This window comes from Nothoprocta perdicaria, unplaced genomic scaffold, assembly GCF_003342845.1.
Source record: "Nothoprocta perdicaria isolate Ctin4 unplaced genomic scaffold, notPer1 scaffold_290, whole genome shotgun sequence".
NCBI lineage: Eukaryota > Metazoa > Chordata > Aves > Tinamiformes > Tinamidae > Nothoprocta > Nothoprocta perdicaria.
In genome coordinates, this window is record NW_020455522.1 from 323,624 (window position 1) to 343,909 (window position 20,286).

A 20,286-nucleotide genomic window follows, 5' to 3' on the forward strand; every position below is an offset into this window, starting at 1 on the left:
TCAGGTCATCTGCTCCATTATGTACCTTTACCTCCTATTCCTATGCGGACTTCAACCATTGAAATTGGATTCACAGCGTGAATCTACTATTGAATTAGTCTATAACTATGGTGACTTAATATTTCCTGGTAAGAGTTTTTATGTTGACATAATCAGGAAAACCTCTGCTATTATTCTCTTGCAATCTAATAAGCGCCTCTCCTCTCTAAGTGGAAACTCTCAAAAATGTCATGATTCCACCACCTTGAGAGTGTTTAATCCCTTTAGAAAGCAGCATAACTGGTAATTTTCTGGTTTATCACTTGATCAATGTTATCTGGAAATCTTTGCTCTGTTTCATCTTCATCTAAAAGAAAAGATTGTTTGAAATATCAGACAGGTAGTCTCCATAGACACAAAATCAGCCAAAAACTGGATAATCAAAAGCTTTTTCTATTGTCTCTTCCCTTTCATGAAATTCAGCAAAGGGCATTGTTCAGAGAGACAATTTCAGAAACGCTGTGACTTTTCCCACCCCACTCTCTCTTCTTTTACTCTTGAAAGGAAAGCTCATTGGTTTTAATGATGACTTAAGTAACCAGGTCTGAAAATTAAAGCAGAAAGGTACATCACTAAGCTCAAAAAGTGTACAACAGCCTCAGGATATGTCTCTTGAGTGGCAGGATTTTATTGAATTTATGCCAAATGTAGCTTTGTCACTTCTACCATGGCATCAAGACTTGGGTGACCTGGGAGTTTGGTAGAGAGGAACCTCAGGAATTTCAAAAAAGGCAAGTGCAGAGTCCTGCACCTAGGGAGGAATAAACCTAGATACCAATACCAGGAGGCTATTTTTCGCCCAGGAGATGCAGACCACACAACTTCTACACCTCCTGCTGCATTAGATAGGTGACATTATGCTTCAGGTGCTCCACTTCACATAGACAGACTTGTTTTCTCTCATTCATGAAACATAAGGAACTATTAGGAAATTTTCATATGTCTGCAGGACTTTCCCAGCACTAAACTGGGAGTGGTTCCCCAAGCACTGATGTTGACAGGGCACCTGCAGTTCAAATCTTAGAGACCTCAGGATGAGGTCCTCACAAAAAAGGCACCCCAAGTCTTCCACTGTAGATGGAAAGACTTTCCACCTTTTCCTTCCACTGGAGGAAAGCTGGGCTCTTCGTGAAAGAAATGCCATGGGAGGACTGGGGAGAATTTTATGCACGTACGTGTCCCCATGACAGAGAAGTAGTAATGATATAATCAATCAGCCATTCACACCTCTCTCTCCCTTGTTTTTCCAGAGTGATTACTCAAGTGATACTGAGAGCGAAGACAATTTCCTGATGATGCCACCAAGAGACCATCTTGGCCTCACCGTATTCTCCATGCTCTGCTGCTTCTGGCCACTGGGAATTGCTGCCTTTTACCTGTCCCATGAGGTAATGCAAAAACACCTCCTGCTAATTCAAAGTTTTACATCCAAGCAGTGTCTATGACTTCACAACAGCAAGGAAAGCTCACCAAGACTCAAGATAAGATCCAAACATGGGACAAACACTCTCCCGGGGTGGTAGGAGGCAGGGTGACGTGCAATTTTTTTACCCCACTTGATGTATTTCCATGGTAATGGTGCTTGTTTTGTGAGATATTTTACAAACGGAAAAAACTATAGGATATTTTAGGTTTTGCTTGGCAGTAGTCAGGTTCCATGTCACCTTGTGCAGTGTCTGGCCAGGGATTTTCTGTGGGCATGATTTTCTATTGGAAACCACTTTTCTATATTAAATGCTTATGTTTCCCATTGGGAAAAAACAAATTGTTATTTCCCAAGCTGATGATCTGGAAAATAAAACTGGTTAATATCCTTCTAGAAGCAAAAAGAGATAATATTTCTCTTCCTCAGAAGTGGATTTGTTTTACAGGAAAACCTTTCTCTATGAAAAAATGCTCAGTTTGTTCCCCTGGTGCAATTTTAATATGGCCTTTTTTTTTTTTTTTTTTTTTTTTTTTTTTTTTTTTGCCAGAGAAGTGATAGTGCTTTGGTTTGTTTCCTTCCTAAGAAGAGCTTGCTGGTCTCTAGCCTCTGCCTAACAACCACCTAATGCCTCATCATTTGTTTCGACAAGTATGTCTTCACAAGTGCCTGCAGAGTAATTACTGAGTTTCTTTCTCAGCATGGCAGATAACATAACATGACACAAAAGGAGTCTCATCTAATAGTCTCCTCAGCGGCTACACGGAAATGTTCACTTATGTTTCTATTTACTGATGGTGGCAAGGCCTATTGGAAGCTACAGTGTGTGCTCCACAGACCCCAAGTCATTAACTTTCCAGCTTGCCTTTCTAATCTGCCTGCTCTGAGGCACTTATTTGTCAAGCCAGACCAGGCACTTTAGATCAGAATGCTAGTCTTTAATATCAAAGAAAAGAGGTAGGGCACTACCTTATTTATTATTTTTTTTTACTATCAGTGAAGTGTCTTTCAATGAACTTTCAAGCCTCTGAGACAACAGAAATTTATCCAGTGGAAAAATAACAAATTTCCTTGTCTGAGTGCTCTTTATTTCTCAAGTTTAGGTCAAGGAATTTTTTTCTGATAATAATGGCAGTAACAAATGAAAAACCAGGTGGGAAGCACATGTGCTTTGGCATTCTGCAGCTTAGTCCCTCAAGGAGAGAGATTTGTCAGCAGCTTTAATGGCCATGCCTTTTGCACACTTGGGCTAGGCAGGATCTTTTATTGATGCTTCAGCTAAAGAAGAGTACTGAGCCTAGCGGTATTGACACAATGCTTGTGTTGGCTTTGTGTTGGGGAAAATAGTGCATTAATCAATTTCTTGTGGTCATATTCCTTCAAGAGGCCTGGAGATGGCTAGCTAGTTTTATCTGGATGGTAAAAACAGGCCACTCCACTCAAAGGAAAACAAACAGCATAATAAAGTACTAAAAACCATCATGGCTGAGAAGCCAAATATGCTGAGACACACTATGTTGACTGATCCCAGAAACTTCTTCACGAGCAGCATATCAAAGGTGGCAAAGATCACATGAAGGCCAAGAAGAGACCATCATATTGTGCTGAAGGATTTGGTTATTGAAAAAAATATATTGAAATATACATGTTGGATTGGTTTAGCATAATGATGGGGAAGTGCTGAACTCCTTAAAACAAGAAGCCATCAGCAAAAAGGTCAGACAGGTGCTTTGCTTTTATCCATTTGCTAGACAGTAAATAAATCTTTGTTAATTGTCCCCTTGGATTCATTAAGGTATACTTTTGTTAGATACAGGGCAGAAAAAGGACTGAGTTTTTGAGGAGCTTTGACTTCTATTTCTGTTTTTGCTTTGGAAGTAGAAATCTTTTCCCTTCTCCCCACCGAAAAGATTATCATCATCCCACCCCTACATCATCATCATCCCACCCCTACACACTCCTTTCCTCACATTTCTTCCTCACATTCCCTTAGGAATGTCAAAGCCTTCTGTACCTGTCAGTAAGCTGAGAAGTCCCTTCTCAAACCTTGTACAGAAAGACGGTCAAACCCTTACTCAGCCTGGTCCAGCAGATCTTAGTCTGTTTGATTCCCCAGTTCCCAGAGATCTCTTTGCTGGATGTCTTCCCCTCTGGCAGGTCCATCACGGCTTTGAGAAACCATGAGGCTTCACTGAAACCAGTACTTCTGCAAAGCCCCACAATCAACAAATTGGCATTTTCCAGTGGAAGATCATTTCAGTGGAAGAAGCTAGTCAGCTCACATGAAGATCAAAACTTTGTATGGCTGAGAAATACCTAAAATTAAACAAAATCCTATACCTAGCAAGGCTAATACTAACAGTCATACTTTAGAGTTATCAACCTGAGAGTATTTAAAGGGTTATGAAGAAACAGCATCCAGGAAAACGTAATTGCATAACTAACCATAATGAAGGTCAGCTAGACCTAAGAAATGACAACCTGCATTAGTAGTATTTGATGTTGGCCTCCCACTGTATTTTATGCTGGCCTCTCACAGTGACATGTCTTGGTAATGCCTTGCTCTATAGCAAAATCTTAATGGACATTTCTATAACTGACAGGTATAATGATGGATTAAGACAGTTCTTAGTATTTCATTTCCTCTTTCGGAAAACAAGGTGAGAGACTGGATGAAACGAGGCAGCATTCAGGATGATCTTTTATATGTGAGATAGTAAAATGTTATGTCCTATTAGCATGTGATTTCTATTTATATAGATCTTTTAACTTGAATTACTGAATAATATTTGAGATCCCCCATTAATACAGAAGGGTAGTCTTACACGTCAGAGCTATAACTAAAGAACAAAGCTTGGCACTTGCATTCAAGCCTTTTTGCTGCTACTTTTCTATATAAAAATTGTAGTCTTTAAGAAGTCTCATGGGTAGGTCTACACAAAAAAATGTATATTTTGGAGAAAAAATACAAGAACAGGAACTGTAAAGGCATCAGCACTGGCTGGATGCTTTTTTGACAGAATTTAGTGTTATTAGCAAACTTTTTAGAAAACAGGGCTTTTTTACAAGTGAAATGCATTTACAACTCTAGACATGATTTGCAGAAGATAGATTTGCAGTGCGCAGCAATCCAAAGGAGCAGGTGTTCTCAGCTCAAACCTCACAGCACCTGGCAATGCACTGATGCTGCATATGTCCATGTCTTGGAGTGAAAGAAGTGCACAAGGATGGATGTCAGAAGGTTTCCCAGATGCTCTTTATGAACTGAAAACATGATTTTCTCCATGCTACAAAAAAGTAATGTGCTTCCTGCTGAGGCTACTTCTGCTCCATGCAGGACTTAGCGTTTCCACTAAGGTTCTCACTGAGGTGCTGCTGACTTGAGGCCTCATGGAGTCCATCTGTGTTTATCAATGCAGCTGTGCAGGGTCTGCCTGTGTGGAATGAACTTTATTTTGTATCTGCTCTCTGGTGGGAGGAGGATGCTCCCCTGCACCCTCCACCCTTGTAGTCCTCAGCAGAGTCTGAGGACAGAGACAGCAGTAGGTAACACTTCCTTCACCCAGCTTCCATATAATCTCCCTAACCTGCAGATAGTGAAATATTTTTGTCATCTTCTAAATCATTCCTGCTTAACCTCACTGCCTGGGGCAACGTAATTTTTTTGCTGGCTGCTCCCTCTTTGTCTTTTTTTTTTTGCAAGCAACAGAAGCCAGATTTCCACTGGCTTTCTGAGCCTGAGAAATACTAAGGAAGGTTTAGTGTTTTTTTTTTCCAAAGGCAGAGACAAAGACTTGAAAATCCCACTGGGCATTTCTCTGCATGCTTAGGTGCTTAAATAGCTTTCCAAATCCCATCCCACTTTCCTCGCTGGCAGAACGTAAAATCTTTGAGGCAGCAGACTGCATCGAAATGCATGAGAGCAATCACTTCCCGTCTGCTGCACTTATTCCATGTGGCAATTACATCCCTCATGCCATGATTGAGGGGTTATTTCCACCACCCCTCAATGCACCCACGCATTTCTTAAGCAGGAAAAACTCCAAAAATCATTGCTAGGATTCTCCTTAAGAATAAGTAGGGAATTGTGCAACAGTGAAATGGGTTTCTCCTGCTTTTTTTTGGATGCAGGGCTTATATGATCAGACTGAACAGTCGCTTGTCTTTCTTTATGATAATTTCTAAACCTCCTCATTACTTTCCAGAAAATTTCAGAAGCAGAAGCCTTGAAAAAAGTGTATTTTGACCTCTTTCATCAATCACCAGGTAGAACAGTATGATCTTCATGTCTGCACTCAAAGGGGGAAGACAATACAAACTTATCCTTTATTAGAGACCAAAGATTACCAGCTCAGGACACAAGAATATATATGTATATATTTGTTGTTGTTGTTAACTTTTAACATCTAAGCACTGCTGAAAATAGCATGTAGATAACAGATAGGTGCTATTTGTGGCTTATTCTTTAGAAATCTGGCTTATGGACCCCATCCCAAGTGTGAAAAACAAGACTGGCCAATGGTGTGACTTGCTGCACTCCACCAAATTAGCTGGTGGAGCTGGTAAGACCTGTGGGTGCTCTACCACTACATCCTGGCTTTTTCATCCTCTTTGCCCCATACTTCTGGGTCAGAARAGAGAGAATGGCCAAGAAGCCAAGATCCGTAGCCATGCAACTATGTTTTTACATAGTATGAGTTTATGGTATGATGCTTCATCCCCTTGCATCTGAAATGGAAGGGTCCCTAGAAGGAGTAAAACTAACCTGGAGTATTTTGCTTTGCTTGTTATATGTGGGGTAACCGACCAAGTGTTACTTGCAAGACATGCTACACAGCACAGCTAATGCAATGAGAATAGCTAGTGAGCAGAGATCAGTCTCTCACATTTTCAAAAAGGATTTTCCATTTTTCAGCATTGTGTCATGTCCTGGACTAAGTAGTGCTCTTTTACAAAGGAGCTGACTTCCAAAGAAAGTTGAGCTTAACCTCCTTACACCTTGTAGGAGACAGCCCTTCTCTGGTGTCTTGGATTAAGGTATGGAATTGCACAATCCCTGATGTAAAGCCAGGCTGTTGCTCTCAGTCACACTGCTTGGATATAGGATGGCTTTTCTATTCTAGGTCTGCTCAGCCTCTTCTTCACCTTCAGTCTATTCCAGTCTTCTGAACTCAGTGAAGTCCAGAAACTCACACTGGGTCAGTTCACACTTACATGACCTCATTTCCAGATGCCCACAGCTCTTGGATCTTTGTATCACAGAGAGATTAGGGATCTTCACCAGCACAAGCCATATGTTCTAAGACTTGCACTTTTCCTCAGTGATCACCTTAAGAAAGAGCTGAGCTGTTTTCAGGTGCATTCATAACCCAAGCAATAGCAATGGAGGGCTAAGAGAGGCTCCTGGCATGTTAGACTTCATTCCTGAGGTTTGTCAGGGTTTGAAACTATTCAAAATAAGATTTTATGCAGGAAAATGGAGGGTAAATATCACTTGCAAAGGGTCATGCAACTCTGCTTTCAAAATATCTTTGTATGAGTGCATATGTATGTCCTCCAGTGAAAGCATTGCACTTGCAAGGATATGCCCTTCAAGGTCCTAGAAAGACAGCTATCATAGCGCAACCATCTTCTAATTGTATTTAGCATTGGCTAGTGCTAACATTAAATAAGGTGCCTGCTGTTTTCAGCGTAGACACAAACTATCTGCTGGGACTGCCAAGAGCATATGTCATTGTGTGAAAATGATAGGTCTCTCATTCTTGGAAGAGCAGTTGTGCAGTAGATGTCCCTGTCCCCATATTCAGGACATGTAGGTGAAATTCTTTGACTTTGCACAAAGGTTGACACAGTCCAGGATGTTCAGGTCTTACAACTGCTGTGCATTTCAGAGAGGGAAAAACAAGCCCCAGATGGAGTGGCAGAGTAAGTCTTGTTTTGCCATTGTCCTTCAATTCTTAGGGGTGCTGCCAGAAGTAATGCTGCTTTAGACTGCTATAACCATGCAGAAGTGGGSATTACCAACTCACAGCCCATCCATTCTCAGCCTTCCAAGCTGGAGCTGGCTCCCAGACAGCAGTGTGCGTAGATTTGCTTCTGCCAACTCTTCCCTTTGGGGTAGATATGTCTGAGATGCAAGAGGTTTGTGCACACTAAAAATGGTGATTTGCAGTGTGTTGCATGTCAGCATCTGCTGATTTCAATATGCTGTCAGTGATGGCTTGAGACAGGGGACTTTTTAAGTATCTTGTATAATTTCCTTGTCATTCTCTTTGTCCCTTTGATCTTGTGGTCACATTTCCAAGTCACGAATCACATCTACAAAAGGGGATTAGATTAATGAATGGCCTGATTGCTTTAGCCCTTAAGCTGATTTTAAATAATTGGAAAGGTAGTTCACAAGTAGCATTCCCAGGAGGGTTCAATTCATTATATAGATGTTTAATTACAAGGAAGTTGTTGGGCCTGAAATGAGACCAAGCTGAAATGCTTGAGGACTTGAGGGGTCTTTTAATGAAACCATCCCGCACAGTCGCAAACTTTGTACATTAAATTGTTCCCTGTCAGATTCTAATGCCTTGCACATGATGCTGACACAGCAGGAGCCCCGGGCTGTATCAGTGCAGTCATACTCCAAAGGTGTAAAACATTACTCCCTCTTGGCACCTTCTTTTTATCCTGGTAATACTTTCTGTTGTTCATCTATTGGCTCATTATTTCACAGACAGTGAGGATTATTTCAGTGCAGAATAGTGTCATTTCAACAGATTATTTGCGCTTTTGCGCAAGCCTAGCGTGTCTGTACAATTTTGAGCCTAGCGTGTCTGTACAATTCACATAATCATTCAGAGGCCCTTTTTTCCCTTCTCTCATAGAGACATCTAAAAAATAGAGTAACAAATCCTCCACAACAATTGAAGAGGGAGTCCAAACACCCTTACATTTAGGCGCTTATCTTTCATCGAGTTTAAACAACCTTTTAGTCTTCTCTTGCATTTTTTAATCTTAGGCATTGAGGACACATTCAGTTACCAGGGACATCCTGTGCACTTGTGTTAGCAAGCCTGAGGTATACCAGCTAAATATTTAATTTTCACAACCTTGAAGGCAGAGCCTCCAGGGAGAATTAAATTCCAGGAGTGGATGCAGAGGGAACATGCTCCCAGTCCAAGCAAAAGAGCAGGGCACACGATTTTGCACTTTCTAGTAGAGTAGGGTTGTGGAGCTGTGGACAGCAGTCACTGGTTTCCTCCTGGAAAACAGAACACTTTCCATCTCTGCAAGAGCAGCCAGATCTCAAAGGTCTGAGTTACCTAATCTTTAGATCCATGCAGATTTATGGATGGGATAACATATTCTGGGCACCTTAGGATTTTTTTTTTAATGTCCTTTTTTAGCCGTTGCCTCTCATATTTTGCTGTTGGAAGTAAGAAGGAAGCTCCTCAGCTGCTGTCAGTGATCACAGATCAATAAGTTCATGGTTCTGTAACAGTTCCCACAGGGATTCAGACCACTCTATGCTTTGGCACCCTGCTTTTCTAAGTGAAGGGAAATGCAAAATTATCACCAGCAAGGCTTTCMAAAGCTTTTTTTGGTAACTGGTTCTGTCTCAGACACTTCCTAAGTCAAAGAAGTATCACAAAGTGATAAGATAAGCACTTTTCCAAGCAACTAGCTTGATGCTCAGAAGAAGTTGCTCCTAATTTCTTCTTCCCAGATGATCACTTCCCATGCATGCTTGGCATGCACATGTTGGTATGGTATCTCAGCCCTCACTGCGACCACTATATCAGCTCAAAGCCTACTCATGGTATGTCCCACTTCTACGGAAAACACCACAATGCGCTGATAAATTTTGAATGGACTTAGATGATATAGAAGAGCCATGGGTCCCAAAACAACTGAGTATTGGGTTTGGAAAGCTCTTTTCCCCTSTGTAGGTTTCCCTGCAAAAACAGGGGTGAGAAAATATCAGTTGYAAATCTGAGAACATCCTCCTCCTCCCCACTTCTTGCCCCATTTTGCCCAACCCGCTACCTGTTCAGTTGTTTGGGGAGCCAAAAAGCCCCCAGCTTTGGGTGCTGCTTCAGTCGCTGTATCAGAAGGCAAGGCAACATGAGGAATGCTCTCATCCGAGGTGATAGATGATGTCCCCTGAGTTGTCCTGTGATAAAGAAATCACAGTGTATTTCTGGAGCAGTACTTGGAGTGCTGTTCATGTAACGTAGTGGCAGGCTCCTTTTCCAAAATAAAAACAAAAGAAAGGAACTACACACATTTGATGTTTAATACACACAGCAGACACGTTTAATACATGACAGTAAAATTAATGGATGTTTCCAACAGCAAAGATTTTTAAGTTTAACAACTTAAAAAGCAGCCTACAAAGTGCTCCGATTTTTTTTTTTCGCATTATTTCAGAGAAATCAGCACTGTATACCATAGACCCTGAACTGTATTCTAATCTTGAATAAGCTACTTGCTTATCTCTCGGATGCAATTTTGAAGAAGGCTACTGAATTGCTACTTTGTTTGGATGCTTAGCAAAATGAATTGATCACTTGTGATTGCAATCTCTGTATGTGTTTCAAACGGGCTGCAGTAAAACATTCCTGTTYGAATCTACTGATTGGCTAGTTTCAAAGATGCCTAGTAGATGTTTCCAGCTCYTTATTGGATTGTCTGATTTCCCATTAGCAGAAAAGAAATGGTTTTATGTATTTCGGGATTAAATACAAGAAGGAGTCRAAAAGGAAGGGACAAAGATCTTCCTGTAGCTATGCAATTTGCATCTAACAATCTGCACTGCATTTCTTAGCGCAGTGACTCTTCTGCCCACAATAAATACTGGATTACCTGATGATTCTGAATGGATGGGTCTAGGGAACTTCTGCAGGGCAGATTCTTAGAGAAGAGGGGCAGGTGGCTGTTGTGTGAACTGCTGCGGTGTTTGAAAGAGCAAGACATCCTTCAGGGCCTCCCTTTTCCAACCGTTGTGCCCGAGCAGCATGCATCATCAGGCTGGTTGTGCTCCGAGGTGTTACTGCAACGCAAATGCTTGTTACCCTCCCCTCCATGAGCCTATAGACATTTCTATTGAGTGCAAGGATTACTTCAAGTGAAAACTGAGGTGTGGAAGAAGAGTCATATCATARTCCCTGGAAGCAAAATAATAAGAGAAAGATTTCCTTTGCTAGTGGCACTGGCCAGGTGCCCCTCTGTAAATTCTTTGTTTGCCAAAAAGCTTGAGAGCCACAAAGCCAACAGGAGGCAAACCCAACCCATTAAAGTAGATGGAGAGATTGCATTTTGTTCCCATGACCCTGGAGAAGATACTGAGCCAAGTTAGAGCAGTTTCCCCAATGCTAACACCAGAAATTCACGCTGCCTACAGTGTTMAGACAGACAAACAAGTTCCTCCTTCAATAACTCTGGCCTTGATCGGAAACAGTCTTGGTCCTACTTCTTATCTGACTGTGGTGACCCTTGTTCCAGCCCTTGGTTCATTTTGTGCCTAAGGTTGAACTTTTTTGCTGAGAAATGAAGGATTAGTTCATTACGTAATATTATGGCATTGTTCACAAAGACAGTTTCGTACTCCAAACAGCATTATCTTCTGTTGGATATTTTGCCTCCAGGTGAATCCACAGAGGTACGCAGAGCATTAAAATGAACCTTTCAAGACACATAGTCTGAATGTACTGTTGGTAATAAACCTAATTCAATATTTTATATGATTGTAGGGGGGAAAAACACAACTTCTTCAAACTGCAGAAATCTTTTTTTCTCCCCTCTTTTCCCATGCCAATGTGGTGTTAAAATATACCCATTATGTGGAGTGATCAGCAATGAATTATGAATTATGTTTTCCACACCAGGTAATTTCTTGTATTATCTCAAAGAAGTGTGGAAGGGTCAGGGTTGCTTCAGTGAGTGTAAATTCATGTTCTTTTTCAGAGAGACTCAGCTTCCAAATAGAGTAGGAGAGGGCAGGCATGAAAGAGTAGGGCTTCTGGTATGAGAAAGGAGACAAGTCCCTGCTCTGCTGCCTGCCTTGSATGCAGACCTAAATGATTCAGTTCAAACCAGTTGTTACCTGGRATTGCTAARCCTAAGTGCCCTACGTCACCCATGGAGCATAAATGATGGGGTGATACCATTGGCATATACAAGTATAGGTCTTTAATTCATCCCAAGTCGCCTTGGAGTTCCTTCCCAAATATAAAACATTCCCTGTAGCAATAGCAATTCTTTATTTCCCCATGAATGAAGGCGTTTGAGAGTTATGGGATGGCTGCTGAGTATATACAGTCCCCTCAGGAGATCTGCTCCTGTTGTAYGTCTGTCTCCAAAATAGGTTGTAGATGTAAAAAGTATTTAATGCCCGGGAGAGTCAGACTGGAACAGCCTCACTGGCTAGTCACTAACTTCCTTTTCCCTGAGAAGTCTTTCCACTAGTGCCCATCAGGATTCCCATGTTTAGTAGATCACCGTGAGATGATGAACTTTTTCTCTTTTCCAGGGCTCTCCAAGGAACCAGTMCAAGCTGGGATCTGGGTATTTCCTTGCTCACTGATCCACTGGGAGATCTCTGGTAGAAAGCATGCCTGCTCCCCAACATGGGGCCCAAAAGTTAGAGGAGAATTTCCTGTTCCCAGTACCAGGCCTTGTAACTTCTCCCATCATTTTCCTTCCCTATGGCAAGGGCATGCTGATAATGGCAGACAGAGTCATTTCCAAATGCCCTGAGGTGTGATATCCCAGAAAATGGGCTTTGGTCTCCAGAGACACCTGGTACTTTGAATTAACTAAATACTAATCAAACCTGCCTGGTCTTTCTGGATTTTATTCAAGACACCACACTGAATAACTCTTCTGAATATGTCCTCATTCCCTGACCTTGGAGCACAGATGCCATTGTTCTAAGTAGGCTTCTACAGACTACAATTAATGAAGCAATTAATTACAAGCTTGCACTTACACAGAAGCTCTTGTAAAGCAATAACTTAGGTGACCTTATAGGACTTTGCCATAATATAGGTCAAACTACTCTCCAAATCAACTTTGCTGATGTTTCAGTGCATCCACTCAGTCTCACTCTGAGCCACAGTGGTAACAGGTTGGCTCAGCTTAAGCAGGACTGACTCTGAGGATACTCTGTCCCTTTCCRATCATCTCTTAATCTTACCTACATTGGAAAGCTTCTGGTAGGTAAACTTGGTGAAGATGCTCTTACCACATGACATATAGTGGTTATTCCTAAATTGCAGGAAATAAATTCCTCACTTGTTAGAGCTTTCAGGATTTCCATTACAATGAGGAATATTTAAATCATATAGACACTAGTTCTTATTCTTCCTATATCCTGTTTATTCTGACAGCACTTCAGGAACTTTTATCAGCCTTTAAAAGTTGATTTAGGGAATTCAGAAATTCTGATAGGTCAGGAAAGGTGATTATTTATGACTCCTTCCTCCATTTCTATTAATTTCTGTGTTGCCCAATAGCAAACAAACCATAATACACACTTCATCGGTCTGCTGATTACTAAGCAGATCACATGTATGCACTTTATCTGGAACAGGGACGAACAGTTTTAGTTCCACTTCGTTTCTTTATTTCAGGGCATTGGATTCGGTCTGGGGAATAGCTAATAGTATTTGCCTATTTTCCACTCRTGGATTGCAAGCAGAGGTTTATGTTCTCCACACATTGGTTAAAGTTATTCAGCAGAAAGGTTGAAAGCAGAGAAGAATGAAGTGGCATCTATGCAAACGTCAGGCTCAAGGAGGGGTTTTTCACTGTGACATGGGATGAGGAACTGAGTACCTCAGCTCAGGGTTCATATGTGAATATAAGAGCCTCCTAAGCCATAGTCTGATCCATGCTACATATAGGTGAGGGGCACCACAGTGGCTACTCTTCTTGAGGTGATCTCAGAAGTGATCTCAGGAGCAGAAGGACTCTCACATACACGCTCATGACTCAGCTGTCTGTAGGGGATGCCTCTTTCTAAGAACTCTCACCCTTGAAGCAGCAGGACGTACGTGACCTTCTGTGTTTGAGCAGATGACTGCTGCCAATATGCAAGAGGATTATGTTGAGCAAAGCCAGCGAATTTTACTGGAGGTTTCTCCCTTAATCAAGCACTTTTGCCAGTGTGTTGAGAGGGTCACTGCTCTGCTTGGTAGCAAGAGCAAGCTGGGTTAGGAGTACTGTAAAAACTGCGCTCACTCAGTGTTGGAACAACACTGCGCTCTCCTAGATTTATAGGGTAGTTTGATCTTTAATGTATTTCATAGTGGCACAGGACTCRGTTATATTTCCTTTAATAGTCAGGGCATAAAGCATCAGTAAGCAGGTTTGAAAGCAGCACAAGCCACTTAGATTTGTCATGGAGATGATTATATCCCAAAAGGGGCAGGAACAGAGTCTTGCTTCCTACTGATTTACAAGAGGAGGAGCATCTACAAGGTGTCTATTGGAAAGAGACTGTGATGAGAAAGCTCTGACCATTTGAAGAGCTTCTCTTTTCCTGCTTTGGTAGTCTTGCTGTCAGCCYCTCAGTGCTTTGGAGTCACGCTCTGCCTCTTGGGCCCAGTGTTCCWTCACTTGGAAATTTCCTATTTACCAGGGCCTGGGATAAATGAATGATCCAATTTTCAAAGCCCATCAGGGATAAATTGCAAGCAGAAGTTATACTGTTTTAATTAAAGCAGCATAGTTCAGACAGGCCATCTTTTTAATGCAGACTTCATATCAATGTGCTCTATATCAGGAAAGATCTTCCTGAGCATAAAAGAATGTATAGAAGGTAATAACCTGTCCTGCAGAAAGCACAAATGTGCTGGCACAGTCTGTTGCAACAAGCTTGGAAAAAGAACATGAGCGCTACTGGTTGCGGTCAGACCACTACCAATCTGCAGGTCAGACTTCCTTTCCTCTTGTGCTCTCTTAGACGCTGTTGCGCTAATGGGTGAGAAACGTATGAATTTCAGAACTTGGAGAACCAAAATGGGGACACCAGAATGTGGCTGGGTTACAAAGGGAGATACATTTGCCTTTCATGGTGTATTGCAAACAGGCCCTTTTTTTTCTCAAAGGAAACAAAGCTCTGAGAGGTTCGGTTCTCTCTGCTCCTTGGAACAGCAGAGGGACTTAAAGAGAAGAGGGAGGACAGAAGCAGCCAATGGTGCCCCATTTCATATGGATTCAGGAAGGTTTACCTGTAGCAAAGGTATTCAGGGCTTCAAACTGTTTCCTTCATGGGGAATAAGTATGTTTAAGTCCTGTATATGAAGTTTCTTACAAAGGGATGAAGTGGCTATTTTCTTTTAYAGAAAGTGTGCTTTTCCATACTTTTATAGAAAGTATAGAAAGAACAGGGGAAATCATATAGACTGATTCAGACAATTTCACACATACTGCCTCGTAAGTTGAACTGTTGTGTCCAGMCAAATCATCTCCAGGCACTTTAACCTTTTGTAACCAGAAGCTCTTTACTGACAAGACCTATGGTGTCATCTGCTCCTTGGCAATTGGGCCACTGGGAGGGAAAAGGTCTGAGTGAGGCCATCRGCAGAGCTGATTTTCTGAATTAAAGGCCAGTTCACTGATGTTCTGTCTCCCAAGGAGGAAGAACTTTTCTATGTACCCGCCAGCCCTCATGCAGGCCTGTCTATCAGAGGCATATCTGAGCTTTTTCACTCTAAATGTTAAGATGTCAGAGTTTGGCACCAAGGGTATGATTTCTCTAGGGAAAAAAACTAAAATAGTCAAGCAGTGGGAATCTGAACTTCTCTCAAGTTTCCATATTACTTGCTTTTCCTGTTGCGATTTGAGGCAAACAGGTGTTTCTGCTCATTTTGGGAAGTCTGTCAGACCTGAACAGTCTCACAGGGAGCAATGTCACATGAATCCTGGAGCAGAGCTTCCCTTTTACCTGCATGCATTATTTTGTTACAGCTCTACTATCATCACAAGAACTCTTTTTTCCCCCTTGGTAACAGCTCCCAAGCTGATTTGAGGCTGGAATGTTTTTGTGACCACAAAGGAAATAGCATGTTTAAAAATTATTTGATAAGGCCAAAATAATTTACCTCCTACCAAGTGTGACATATTTTGGCAATCACTAATTAAGATAAGAGATTGCTGTCGTAGCTTTGTGTGAAGGAAAATTGCAACCTYTGTGAAATCTCTTTGGCAGAACATGCATCATCTGCTATCTCCATGATGAGCATGGGGTGGTGACAGTATTATTAGCATAAAATCACCCTTTCTCCAATACAGCGCAAGGAAAGACCAGGCAAGACCCTGAGCTGAAGCACAGTTCCCGAGTCAAGAGGTARAGTTTCCACACTAAGCTTCTCCCAACTCTTTTAAGCATATTTTTTCCCCTCTAAATTAGCTGTATTCCCAGCAATTGGGTCCAAGCTGAACCTATTGGAGGTAGCCTTGTCTACAGGTGGCCAGATATTGGAGATGGGGGATTTTTCACTGAAAGATACTGCTTCATTATGATCCCAGCAAGTAGGAATTCAGACTGTGTGAAGTATCCCTTAAAGTGTCATTTATTGCAGCTAACACTAAGGATTAGCTTGGATAATCTTACAGTCTTYCAGAGGCTGAGAGCCCCAAGCTGTGCAGCATCAAACAGGCAGATATCTTCTACAGGGAGGTCACCTCGTTTTGGTCTTTTGAGCTCTCAAAGGATTTCCATAATAGAAAATAGTTCTGTTCATCATTTCAACTGCCAAATGGAAAGGATGTTCTCAAGAAAAACTGTTGCTGCACTCAGAAGAGTTATTCGGGAGCAAAGGGCCATCCAGTCCTTGTAAACAAGAAACCTACTTGTGATACTGCCACTTTGGCGTGTTCTCATACTTGATCTCTTTCATAGGGGTAGATTAAAACAATACCTTRAAGAGTTTGATGTCTTGTGCCTGCTTTTTCACCCTCAACCTCTACTTGTGAGCATGTGAAAACATACTACACTTTGAGCTTAAGTGAAAGGGTTTGCGATGGAAAATCTGAAGGAGGTGGGGCAAGCTAGGTGATCAGAGACAGAGCTGCAGATGTATCTGAAGGGCGTTGATGTGAGGGATATAAAGCAGCAAGGACAAAGAAAGGATTTCTGTGCATTTGGATGAAGAAGGAAAGGTCAGAAGGAGGCAGCATAGGAAAGAGAATAAGCCCAAGCAAAGTATAATGCCTAGGTAAGACATCTCTAGGGTTGGTTTTACAGACCTGCAGCAACCAAAACAGATGCCTGGTTTTACCTATATGTGGTAACTCTTACTAGCTATTCTCTGAGCCACCTACATAGCAGCATCTTGGAGTCATTGTCTTGGGGAACAAATGGAGAGCAGAAGTAAAAGCAGGAGCCTTGACACTACCTGAAAACACTTTCCTCATTGCCARCATTTCAACCTCTGCAGAGGGGCAGTTCAACTCATGCCAACCTAGGCTTGCATTGGGAGGCTGTGAACTCCTTTCTCCTCGTAGAGCTGCTCAATGTTCGTTGAGTGGTCCAAAGTGAAGAGGGAGGCTTTCTAGAGGCAGTGATACTACAATATCCCTATACCACCATATAAAGTGATGAATCAAGAGGTCATAGTCATCCTGCTTYTTGACATCAGGCACCTGGAGTAGGGTTGAGATTAAGAGGATTTTATTCAAGGAAAGAGGACATGWGTTGCAAGAGAAGAGGGAAGGTGTGTGATAAGAGTGGAGCCCATATCTGTGTAAGRCACATGAATGATAAGGAGTCCTAAAATAACCTCAGGTCCACTACTGAATGGATAGCAGTCATTTTGCTAAATTACATGGCACTGAACRTTTCATTGCACAATGAAATCCACTGAGAAAAGTCCATACTTCTCACCTTATTTTAAAATGGGCTAAGAAAAAGCACTGCGCTGAAAGGCATAAACATTAATGTCAAGAGGATTTCACTAAGGTGTTTTAGCCAACCCAGCAGTACAGGATGTTCAAGTAAGCAGACAGAAAAAAAAGATGCTGCTAAAGGCTGCTAAATATTTCAGCTGCTGTTTAGATGTATGTATGACTGAGATTCGTTTGTGATATCTGAAATTCCATTATTTGCTCAATGGTCAAGTTGTTCTGTCTTGTGTATAAAACCGAAAACCTCTTGCTTTTCTCTAGTGAATTGATTTAAGAGGGAAGGGAAACATTTTAGAAAAAGCAAGTTAAAGATTTTTTTGTTAATGRTAAGTGGTTCAGCATAATTCAGTTTATTACTAATTTCAAGGAAAGTAAACAGAGCCATGATGTCGTGTCTTTTTAGCTCCATTCAAACATTTAATCTTCTTCTCACCGAAATGACTCATAAAATCATAGACATTAGGCATGTAAAAGACCTTTAAGTTCATCCTGTCCATCTGTCTGCCAGCACTGGGTTGCTATTTAAAATGGTAAATAAGAAAACCATGTTATAGACAGACACAATGTTCTCTTAAAGAATAAGGTTGATGTTAGTCATTTCTGTGTGTCACCATGGGTCTGAGACCATAGACTGTGAAGTCAGTGAGAATCTCTAGGTGGCATCAAATCAGGCTCAGAGAGATTTGTCCTTTTGGGGTGAAAGAGGGTTTCTAACTAAAAAAAAAAAAAGAAAAAGAAAAAGAAAAAGAGCTTGTTTCCAGACCTAACCATTTTGCCCATGTATTTTGTTGTTTCAATTACTTCATCACATGCCTTATCTAATGTCTCTTTTGGTCACTTCCATGATGCAGATTTAATGTTTTAGTTTTCAGTGCTATTGGTTTTCAGAACCACTGGTTGAACAAAAAAGTCCTAGAACATCCCTAATTGAGGGTATCTGAGACTGGAAACCCTTCAGGTTGAGCAGTCAAAAATATGGCTGCTAGAATGAAAGTTGCTCTGCTGGAAAACCATGCAGTGAAGAATCCTTGGAACAACCAAAAAAAAAAAAAAAAGGCAGAGGAGAAATGGCCTGTATTGAACCTTTGTAGAAAGCCTGACATGACCAGACCTTGGATGCCCTTTGTGGCAAGTGGAAGAAGATGTGCTACAGGGTTGTGGCCAACCAGCTCATGTCTGGGGCTACTAAATACCATACAAGCAAATGAGATATTTATTCAGCACATACATTGCTCCAGTACCTCCCWGTTAGGAGCTGAAATCACTCCTAAGCCAGGCACCCTCCCTGCCTCTTCTGTATTTTCCTCCTTACAGCATTGCTGCTGTTCCATCGTCTCTGCTGTTACTTCTGGTCACAAGCCTAGGTTTCTCTGGCTGCTATTCAGAGCCTGTTTTTGCAGGAATGTTGGACTTGGCCATACAGCTTTGCATCAGCATATCCRTTCTGCTAGTAATTTTTCCAACTTTATATTTTTCTGGCTCCATGTGATACCTAATCTCATGAGAACCCAACAAGGACCCTTATCCTGCTCCTGCCTTTGGAGCTTCTCTTTTCTGCTTTCTGGACTTTTTGCTGGACTCTTTCTGCTTTCTGGACTCTTTCTGCTTTTCTGGAGCCTCTAWTCTGCTTTCTGCACTCGTGGCCAAGTCACTCCTCAACTCTTAGGGTCACTTCTCCTATGGCTTCAGCAGCCCATGAACATGGGCAAAACCTCTGCAACAAGCAGAGCCACAGCTAGTGAACCCAAGAGCCGCTCTCCCACTGAGCAAGCCAGCAAAAGGAAGAACCAAAAGGACAAGCTTTTAGGTCTGCGGCTGCAGACGCAGTCCTGCAGTTCTCTAAATTTGCTCATGTCTCTTAACGGTTTGGCAGAGTGGCCCGCTGATGCATGGTCCCCCACAGGGATGCTGTGACTTTTCTCATTAGTTGCCTGTCACAGTGATGTTTGTGAGAACTCGCAGCATGTGAGTCCCTGCGAGGAAGGATCATTAGTGTGCGGTCTGCCTTCCCGTGGTAAATGAGAGCTGCTCTATACCTACCGGCTAAGGACAACCAAATCACAGCCCAGTCAGACTCCATTAGCACGGCCCACGGGARGCAAATGCCTCTTAATGTGAAATTATGTACTACTGATGGTTTCACCACTGAGGGCCCCCAGTTGGTTCATAAACCAGCTTTTCTCTAGCAGAACGTCTTCAAACAGCATGTTTCACCGCAGGTAAACTCCCTGCCTCAGAGGCAGGCATGAACAGAAGGCGCCTGAATGCAGATTTCCCAGGGGGATGAAAGAAGCACAAAAAAATCCYAAGGCTAGATAGTATTATCTCCATCCTGGTATGTATAGCAGAGTTTTGCCTCCAGCACATCTTCTTGGAAACTTCTGAATAAGTGGATTGAAGGAGGGTTTCAGGTCTTCCTCCACCRCTCAAGGCTGGGTTACAGCCTTGAGTGAAAGGCTAACCTTTAGCCACCTCCTGGTTCTCCTGGTTTCTCCTGGATCACCATGAGAAGCAGGGAGCATTTCCTGGTAACAGGGAGAAACCAAAGGTGAACAATGAACTTCAACAGCTGGTCCAGCAATCCCTTAGTGGCTTTGACARAGCAGCACCAGGCAGATTGAGTACAACTTAGAAGCAGGGAGCTCATTTTTGGTGCAAAACCCCACCTAAGAAGACGGGCAAGTCCTCTGAGCCTGTTAAACCTCTTTCATAATGGCTTGATCTTCCCTAGAATATGAATGTAGAGTATGTCTGGTTTATTGCTGACATTTGTCTTGATCTTTCCTGTGTTCATCTTTTAAAATTTATAAAGTCTCCTAAGGTTGAAAAGGGCTTTACTAAGGAATTCCCCTGGCTCTTTCCACCAGCTATACCTCCTTATCAGAAAATCCTTTTCACTAAATTCCTTTCAGATTCCCCTG

General features: G+C 42.0%; 1 protein-coding gene across 1 annotated transcript in view; it reads left to right on the forward strand.

Moving 5' to 3' along the window:
* The window catches only part of SYNDIG1 (synapse differentiation inducing 1), a 51,998-nt gene that overhangs the window by 13,937 nt on the left and 17,775 nt on the right, over positions 1-20,286 (forward strand). Inside the window, exon 2 of the mRNA XM_026041750.1 lies at positions 1,290-1,427. Coding sequence (XP_025897535.1) covers positions 1,290-1,427 — 138 coding nt within the window. The remainder of the gene's footprint in view (positions 1-1,289; positions 1,428-20,286) is intronic.